Here is a 10,162-nt window from a genome sequence, read left to right as displayed (position 1 = left end):
AGCCTATGTACATGTGACCTAGAGTTCTTATCACATTGTAGATGGTCTGTCCTATGACGTGAGATGTACTTGTGATAATGTTGTCGTTTTCGCTTGTCATCTGTATAAGAAAACCGATATCATTCATTCACGTCGGTTTTCATTGGTGGGTAAAGCGGTAGGTGAAGAGGTTGGAAGGTAGGACGATAACTTTGCACGTACATAAAGGATAAATCGAAATAGGATCATGTGTGCTGTCCAGATGATAGATAATGTAAAACACGAATGAACTGTACTCCAGTATTTAGACAGGCCTGAATATTCAGACTCGATTCAATGACATAGCTATTGCCTGCATGTGCCAAAGGGTGTCCTCGAAAACACTACGTGATTTCGAAAGACCGGCACATGGCTGGAATATTGCTGATTGCGACGTGAAACTAAGCTCAGGCACACACTTTGGCTATAGACATACGCATCTGCCAACAATTTGTAACTATACAGTGCATATATTGCATATTTAGAACATGAATTTTATAACGGTATATGTGACCTCTCCAAAATAGCATTGGTGGAATTCTGCAGACAAAACATGAAAGGTCTCCATTGGAGTTTTCTAATCTACTTCAATATCTAATCAGAGGGAACTTTCCTGGAGGAAGAATGAGTGTTACATATAGTTGTTCATGATTATGGAAGAGTGTAAGAGTGTAAGTTTCAAATCATAGTAACAATTTACGATACGTTCTTGACGACTGTGTTCAAATTGCTTTGTCAGTTGTTAACCAACGCTGGTGTGAATATTTGGGTGATCGTTCTTACGTACGTTTGACTTGGGTTCTTTCATAAATGTCTAGACTTCGTTATGACCTCCGTACCCCTATGTTTATGTTCAATCCGATGTAATAAGGAATGTTTTTTAAATACATATCGCGAAAGCAGTGAGTAAACAGGTGTGAGGTGCCTCATCGTTACCTCTCGTGCTGTAAGCAGTTACAGTCGTCGCCTAACTAGGAGAATGGAGCCAGGTCTTCCTGTTATAGAATGTCCTTTTCAGTTATGTGAATTGACGTTTGTATCGCAATATCTCAGTTATTATGAAATTGTGGACCAGTGCGATAAGTTAAAATTGGGTCGAGCGTCGCGTTCTAGATTATTTGAAATATATATCGACATGCCGTGTGCTGGAGTATATACATCAAACAATGGGCAAGTACATACCTGAGTCTCCAGGGCCAGCTCATTGATATTTCTGGCCGCAGTTCAGCTTTGACATTGATACCCCCGTCATATATGTTTTGTCGTCTTCCACAGGGTGCAGTGTGTAAATAACGACCTCCCTGCTTAGGTGAACAGGTGTGATCAGTTAACGTCTTTTGATATGAAACGTGACTCGGGCAGTAATGTATATATATACACACACACATATATACACACACACACATACTCTCTCTCTCTCTCTCTCTCTCTCTCTCTCTCTCTCTCTCTATATATATATATATATATATATATATATATATATATATATATATATATATATATATATATATATATATACGTAAACGGATAACCATTTGAATCATGTTATCTGTCCAAACACCCTGGGTAAAAAGGCATTGCACGTGAATGACACATAATATCTTTTCCCGGAATTCTTAAGAGTAAATCTTTGATTATTGTCATTTCAATCTGATGCAGGTCGTGGATATTAAAATGTGGTGTGGCCCAGCAGCATCGTCATCCCTGACGACGTCTTTCACTTCAACATCAACACACTCACCTGTATCTTTCCATCGGGTTTCACTTTTCTTTTATAGAAGTGACGAGGTTGAAATAAGGATTCCCCTAACCATATATTCATAGTCAGATCAGTGTAGATGAGTTTCGTTCCCCGAATGTCATATTCCCCAAGCAAATATTGAGACAATGTCGGGAATACAGGTTCTAAACTGCTGATATTGCAGCTGTTCTACAAAAGTGTGCTTCTTACACATGATGGCCATGTTAGGTCACCTCGTGTTTCCCCAAATAAACGCATTTGAGGTTTTGTTTCTTTTTGTTTTGTTGAGATAGGTTTTACTTTTCGTTATTAATCCTCCTTCCCAGGTCTTACTTTCTCAATTCTATATGATCTTCAACATTCAAATGACACATGAACGTTTGAAGTCAATTGATAAATACCGTTCAAGATTAAGCTCAAGGTGCTAATATTTTCCTTAGCAAGACTATACCTGCAACTTACAAATTTGTAAGCAGAAACTCTGCCACATGGCCACTGGGCTGGCGAAGGAAGTGGGGTTGAATTATCTAATTATAGTTACTGTCATTAAATTGATTTTACGTGCGATTCTAATATTGTTGTATAGCTTCAATAACTGATCATCTAACTTGTAATTATCCATCATTGATGGTATATATGCTAGAGAAAACATTGCTCCTCGGTTTTGGTGGACAATCTAAAACCATCGGGCTCGGGAAATCCATCGGGGCTTCGTGGTCGACCGAAACCTCGGATACGTCTTTTCTAATGTACGTAGCAAGACCTCGACGTTTCTTGAAGTATTTTCCAATCTGCGCTAAAGCCGAAATAGAAAAATAGAAGCTGTGGTTGTTTTCGTGTACAGATGAATGTATTGAGTGAGTGAGTTAATATTTAACGTCACATCGGCAATATTTCAGCTATATAGTGACGAGAACATTTAACAATGAAACGAACTATATCTATATTATAGAACCTGTCAACGAAGGACAGTAAAACAACCAGAATATCACAAATAGCATTAAAACTAGCATGGAAAGTTAAAACTGATATCACTATATGGACAATACAAAATAAAAACAGGCTATAGATGGCAACAACAGATGACAACAGATGAATGTAGTATGGATGATATTGCTGTCACTCTCTTGGTGACGATGAAAAAAAATTGTTGCCATTGGTCGGATGACGATAGAATATTGGAACTAGCACTGCCAACTAATGTTATCGATTCAGTATAAGTTGAGTCTGAGTGAAAGGAAACATTGTGAAAACAGCAAACAAGGGTATTGAAACACACCAGCAGCATGTTGGATTCAAACTCCAAAACACAAAAGTTCAGTCCATGTGTAAGGTTATTTCAATACACTTGAGTTCTCGGATTCACAATATGAGACTGCACGTAATGTTTTCTTATCCCAGGTGTTACCTTTGTTCATAGGTTTTAGACATATATCCGAGAAATATCCCCGAAACAGCAATCTGCCATCCGTGATAACGTACAGGTTAATTGCGAAATGCTTCATTTTGAAGCAAAAAATGACGAATATGTTTGTGGAGGTCTTAACCTCCATACAGACATAATCATGACACAGTATCTCTTGCATTTTACGCCAGATCATGGTCATCATCATCATCATCATCATCATCATCATCATCATCATCATCAAAGTCTTTATTACGTATGAAGGCCGCATCCCCATAAACATAGTAATATACATCTTCGAAACAGTTCCTAAAGGATTATGCATTTACTTGTCTGCCTGAGTTAATCTTTCCTTTAGTTACATCCCCAACGTGAAATATCAGAGCACATATATGTACTCTAATTTATGATATCATTTTCTATTATTCTAACCTTTCTCCTATTTTGTAAGCATAATAGATAAAACAAGCTAGATTGATCATGCCTTCAGTTTTGTTTTGCTAAGAATATTTTTTAAAGATATCGTATTTACTTGTAAGTTCCCGAGGATCTTCACAAGGTGGACATTTCAACAAGTAGTGATAGTTAAGCAATTTGTCCAAGGAAACTGATAAATACAGCTCGCGGGTATTAGAGCCAACTCCTCATAACATACTGTTGTACAGGGGCATCCGCTGCCACCACATCCACCATACCATCGCTTAACAATCAGAATAGCCATTTGAATACCCATTATTACATGTATGGTTCTCTATAAAGGGCTCAAGTGAAAACCGGTAAACTGTCTAGAACTGGTCAGACCAAACACTCCAGTGATTGACGTCAACCACATCGATGTGTTCATCTGGGATAATATTACGTCATTCAGGTCGGCGAATCAGTTTTCTGTCTGTTGGAAATCTTCATTTTGATGTTAGCAAAATAACAGCCCCACATTCGTGTAGACATGTAGACATTGTTCGCCCGGTTGAATGATTGAGCACACTTACTAACATTAGACCACATTTTCCTCTTCTGCCAAGCTATCTTTGCAGTGCTAAAGCCCATAATGAAGAAAGTCTAGATTTCCTCAAGTTCAGCTCTCTGCTCTCTCTGTGGCTCCTTTCCAGTTGAAGGGGCGGTGGGGTAGCCTAGTGGTTAAAGCGTTCGCTCGTCACGCCGAAGACCCGGGTTCGATTCCCCACAAGGGTACAATGTGTGAAGCCCATTTTCTGGTGTCCCCCGCCGTGGTATTGCTGGAATATTGCTAAAAGTGGCGTAAAACTTAACTCGCTCACTCCAATTGAAATGGGTTGGGTTTGCTTGTTACTATGAAACATACATACATACATACATGCATGCATACATACATACACACACACACACACACACACACACACACACACACACACATACATACATACATATGTATTCAGAGGCTGAGAGACAGACAACATGTATGATATGTTAGGTTAGCCTGCATCAATGTCAGCGGCGTCTTTTTACACCAAATTCTCTAACAATCCAAATACAGGCTATAAAGACTATGGAATCTTGCTTTACCGATATACTCAGACAGACCGTCTTGACGAACTCATGTATATCTTGCTGTGGTATGGACCCATGCAATCTCTAGCTGACCCTTTCTTTCAACAATATTCCCATAACGGCAATACTGATTGCGATTTTGTGTTAACACTTCTAGCAAAATGATTTATCCATCCGTTTATGCCTTGAAGCATTGATATATACGCAATAAATACCATCTAAATGGACATTAATTATAGTATTTGGTTCATTTCAATGGTATTGTAGACTCATCGTTTTCTGTTCGTGGGTGACGCTTTCTTCTGGAGTCATATCTTCTCACTATGGGTTCACACAGCAACAGTCCCGCAGCAAAGAAAGCAGTTGATCCCAGATAGTGAAAACAAGCTACGTATGATCCGCTCAAGTCACGTATACTTCCTGAAATATACAACGAGTCAACGCAATTATTTTCATAAATGACATACAAAGTGACAAATATTTAATGTAGGTTTCATTTTTGGACACAACATTTCGGGTTTTGATTTCATTTTTCGTTGAATTTTGTCATTTTGTTATCGACTAATTTCTTTACTAAAACTGGAAAAATTATCAGACGTTTTAATGAATGTCGACTCATATACCTATAATGGGATGTGTTAGTGAAATAGCGAATCCCTGGAACAAAGCTGTAAATCCAATAGTCTTTGCCATATAGTCGACGCCCATGAAATCCACCACCATCACTGGTATAAGACACTGATATGCACTTCCGAAGATGCCAATCGCCACACAGTAGGTAAGAATTAAAGGGTATGTTGTGTAATACATTATAAATTGAGATGACAAGCCCGAGACCAAGAGACCAATGGCCATTATTTGACTGACACGAAGATATTTCAGATCAGCTAAAAATCCGTATAAAATCCTGCTGATGAAGTCGAGAATTCCTGCGATGAGCAAAAGAAATGCTGCCTCGGACTGTTTGTATCCCATTTCATTCAACCGTGCAGGAAGATACGTTGACACTTGTCTCACAAGTACAGCAAAATGGCAAAAAGCAACGATGAGCAGAAACATTGGCTTTTTAAACAGACTGAAGTCAAAAGCTTTCAATATTTTTTTCACATTCTTCAAGCATACAGATGTTCGTTTGGGTCCGTCCCGAGGTTTAAAAGTATCGGTTTCACACTGTCGATTAGGTTGCACTGAACCGTCATCAGGGCGACTGTCATCAAGTTCCATTTGGTCTTTGGTTTGGGGTCGCTTGATGTCACTCATTTCAGCCATCTTGGATTTCTTTCTATAAAATTCCAGAGGACGGAAGAGCGATGCGCCTACCCACATGTTCATTGTGAGGCCGGCAAATATGAGCAACGTTCCACGGAGGCCATATGCGTCAAGGAGATATTGTGAAAATATTGGGAACAGTCCTGATGCACAGCTAATGGCTGTACTTGCGGTGGTGGTAGCGAGACCTCTGCGTTTCTTGAAATATTTGCCGACCAGCACTATAGCAGGTGCGTGTATCATTGAATGACCAATACCTGCAAGACGTTAATGAGAACGAGATCATAACATATTTAGGATTAGCACAAAGATATAAATAGGATATAGGTAATAATCACAAACACTGTACACTTCCTCTTGTTATGCTGGCACACAAACAATTCGACGATAGATTATGGAGGTCAAGTACACGTCAATGACGTTTGGGAACACAGCAGTTAACTCGAAAGAGGAATATCCAGTATGCTGCAGATTGCCATCTACGACGTCGTTCACTAACTCTTTTAAATACAACAACTGTGAAAACAAAACAGACTTTAACATATACCTGCAAGAACACTGTGAACACATATTATGACTTCGATGTTGGGGGCAAATGTGGCCGAAAGTATGGCTGACGCAGTGAGAAATCCTCCCAACATGACTGTCTTCCTGGTCCCCAGAAACTCCAGAAGAACATGCATCGTAACCAGGGCTAGAAGTATTAAACCATCAGACATGTTACCATTGATTATAACTGTTTGCTTTCTTGTTTAACACCGGACTCAACAATGTTCTGTAAATTTTCGAGTTTGGGCCAGACAATCCAGAGATCAACTTGAGAAGCGATTAACGCAACTGAAATATGATTGCATAGGTTCTGATTGTAGGCTGGTTCTATATTCAGATATGTGTCTTTAGTCCTGAATGTCCAAAACATGGTGTCTGACGATTGATGACACTTGAGAGATGCAGCTGTATCTGACGTCCTTGGTGGTGCAGTAAAATACAATGTAATGTCATACCCAAATCTGCTACTCAGATTGGGTCACTACCGTTTGATGGGCATGATGTGTCAATAATGACGTGTGAGAAAATGAGTAAATGGGATTGCGGGTGAGGGAGTGAAGGAGTTAGTGGCTAAAGGAGTATGTGAGTGAGTCCCACCAAATGCAGCTATACTTCAGCATACGGACAGCATGCGAATTGGAACGGGTATACTTTGGTGGTGCAACATTAAGCAACGTTAAGCAAAGTTGAGCAAAGTTGAGCTCGGAAAGTCCTTGGATGGGTGAATGGCAGCTTGACTCCTTCAGTCCTACCCCACAACGAAGCACATGTGGTACACGTGGTCTCACCTTAGGCAAGTGAGTTTGTTCAAAATTGCCTCTGTTCATCCAGCAGAAAATGGGTAACCGGTGGGAGAGGTCATGTGACTTTAACCGTCCAGCTCCTAGCAGGTAGCTTGGGTTATATTAATGCACATATTATTATTACAACTTTGTCACTAGCGAAACAGGGCACACTTGTGTCTCATTATGAACTGGTGTATTTTGAACATAATTTATACAGGGATATACTTACACATCATACTCTTTGTCATTGCTTTCACTCCCATAATGAGCGTCGTGGTGGTTGAGGACGCACCAAACATATCTAGATACTCCACAAAGAACAATGCCATAGACCTGTTGTACCCCGCCATCAGCATTGCGTTTAGAAAACAACCTGAAACGGCATATAACAGAAATCTTGTTTTGATCAGTACATTATTTGTGTTTAGTTGTCATAAATAAACAATGCTAACTTTTAATATACCACAACAGTTATACGCATATGCACTGAGTCGGATATAACTCAGTGGTTAAGACGGAATTTAGTTGTGTGCTTGTGTGTTATCGTTGACGTCGATATAGATTTTCATCGCAGTCATATAATATATCTATACTGTTTTAGAGGCATTTTAGAAGTTGCTGAGCTGAAGGTGACGGAGCAAATCTTATGGATGATCAACTTCTTTATTTTCACAATAGCTACGTTTCGGTATGGATTCCAAACTGTTTTAGAGGTTTCAAGCATGAAAAGGGTATGAGAATCCATACCGAAACGCCGCTATTGTGAAAATAAAGAAGTTGATCATCCATGAAATTTGTTCCGTCACCTTCAAATAATAAATCTGTTAATGCTATCTTATGATGAAATGATGGACTTAAAGTACGTAGGCATATTTTCACATACACATATTCCCTTCTGTGTTAAAAGTGATCCACGTCTCTATTCTTTGAATGTATACTTATGCCATTGCAGCGTTCTGTTAAGGATGAGTATAGTATATTGTCTTAACAATACGAGTATACCTCCAAGTATAGCCCAGGCCCATCCACGGTCTATGGGCAATCCAGCATTACCATCTTCATCATTATCTACAGGGGGTTGTCCTTCAGCACGACCTTCCGCTTCATCTTGCCCCATCTCAACGTCGACAGCATGTTCCGTTACGGTATTTACGTTTCCTTCCACATCTTCAATGCCTACACTGTCACTAACCGAGGGCATGTTCCTTGAGCTTACTGTCTCATGACAATTGCGTTTGACGTCCTCCATCTTGGATGCTTTGGGAAACCGAATCAGTGTCTATCTCCTTATCTGAAACGTTATTATTATTAATTACTATTGTTGTATTATTGTTTTTTATCATTGTAACACACATATATACACACACACACCACACACATACATACATACACACACATCACACATCACACACCACACACACACGCACCATAAACACCTCCCCTCACACACACAGCCACACACACGTACATACACACACACACACCACACGCACACGCACACACACGCACACACACACAAAACACACCACACACATGCATGCTGAAGGCGCTGCTGTTTTCCCCTCGATCACTGTATGTCAGTCTCAGAGGCACATCTTATTATCAATCTCAATTTCCTGGGGATCATACAACTATTCCAGACCCTGGGCGCACTGGGTTATTGGGTTTTCTCCCATCCATATGAGGTACCTATTCACAGCTTGGCGGACGAGGATACATAGTGACAGTACGTACTTGTCCACGTTTACTTCACGCTGATGTTATGTGAATGCACGTATTCATGTGACCATCTATCTTATAAATATCACGGATTTGTGGGTTGTTTTCAGTACACTGGGGTTGCGTACTGTACACTAGGTCTTGTAAAAACACTGAAAGAGTCTGCACGTAAAGTTCACACTCGGTCACAAGTGGGCTCGATCCCGGCACCTCAAGCTCGCTGGATCAGTATCCTGGCATTAGACAGTTCGCCCAACACGTCCCACAACGTTCCATTATGTTATCATAAATCGTTTGGTTCTTGGGTGTTATTGTTGTTACAGTTATGACATTAGTTCGACCAGGCCCCAGCGTACACAACTACGTGTATACGATAGTATAATTTCAAGGAGAATTATTTTCTGGTAAAACTGAAAAGCAATAAAATCACACCAACCGAAAAAATAATATTATCCTATTATCCAGTTGTGAATGACAGATACAGCGATACTCGAATGTTAAAGTTATCAGAGTAATTCGTAAAGTAATGCAAATAATTACTCAGTAATATATGTATGTGTGGGTACGCTGACGATACAGTGGATTGTGTCATACCTGAACGTATGAATGTTTCACTCCTAGCTCAGGCCTCAGAGAGTGAGCGAGGGAAATGGCAATACATGACATGTTGTTGCGGCGTGTTGGTTTCACTTCAGCCTCGTGACCTAGAATGAGAATGCGCAGGTCTCGTCTTATCTTTGGTAGTCGTGACTCACAAGTTGGTGATCTGAGAACACCGAGGTTGCCAGTGTAGCCACAATTCGGTTTATATTGGTCAACGCAAATGTTAAGTATGTATTCACCCAAGAAATGGAATATTCGACTCGTTGGGCGCATCAATTATAGATAGTGATAGAACGATTTCCCACCTCTTACATTTTGGAAAAGGTAGACATACTCTTAGAACAAAATAGGGGAACCTGAACTGTAAAGTCTGGTAGAAATAAAACCCATTGAGGAACGTTACAATGACATTCATCTTGCGTATGTAGCTCCAGTTCACGGTATCACCACACACAAACACAGTGAATCCTACAGAGCCTCCTACGCATGCATTGGGTGCCATTATGAATCTTGACGTTTTTCAGGCAGGTTGATAATCACTGTAGA

At 40.0% G+C, this 10,162-nt stretch overlaps 1 protein-coding gene across 1 annotated transcript; it reads right to left on the bottom strand.

The window, feature by feature from the left end:
- Positions 1-4,610: 4,610 nt before the first annotated feature.
- On the bottom strand, positions 4,611-9,724 carry LOC137282478 (monocarboxylate transporter 12-like). The gene is made up of 6 exons (XM_067814234.1): positions 9,608-9,724; positions 8,297-8,585; positions 7,524-7,667; positions 6,508-6,654; positions 5,315-6,217; positions 4,611-5,111 (listed from the first exon to the last, which is right to left on the bottom strand). The coding sequence occupies exons 2-6, from the start codon at positions 8,541-8,543 to the stop codon at positions 4,939-4,941; spliced, it is 1,614 nt and encodes a 537-aa protein (XP_067670335.1). The 5' UTR covers positions 8,544-8,585; positions 9,608-9,724; the 3' UTR covers positions 4,611-4,938.
- Positions 9,725-10,162: the final 438 nt, after the last annotated feature.

Source organism: Haliotis asinina, chromosome 4 (genome assembly GCF_037392515.1).
Source record: "Haliotis asinina isolate JCU_RB_2024 chromosome 4, JCU_Hal_asi_v2, whole genome shotgun sequence".
Taxonomy (NCBI): domain Eukaryota; kingdom Metazoa; phylum Mollusca; class Gastropoda; order Lepetellida; family Haliotidae; genus Haliotis; species Haliotis asinina.
This window is presented reverse-complemented; position numbering and strand designations above follow the sequence as displayed.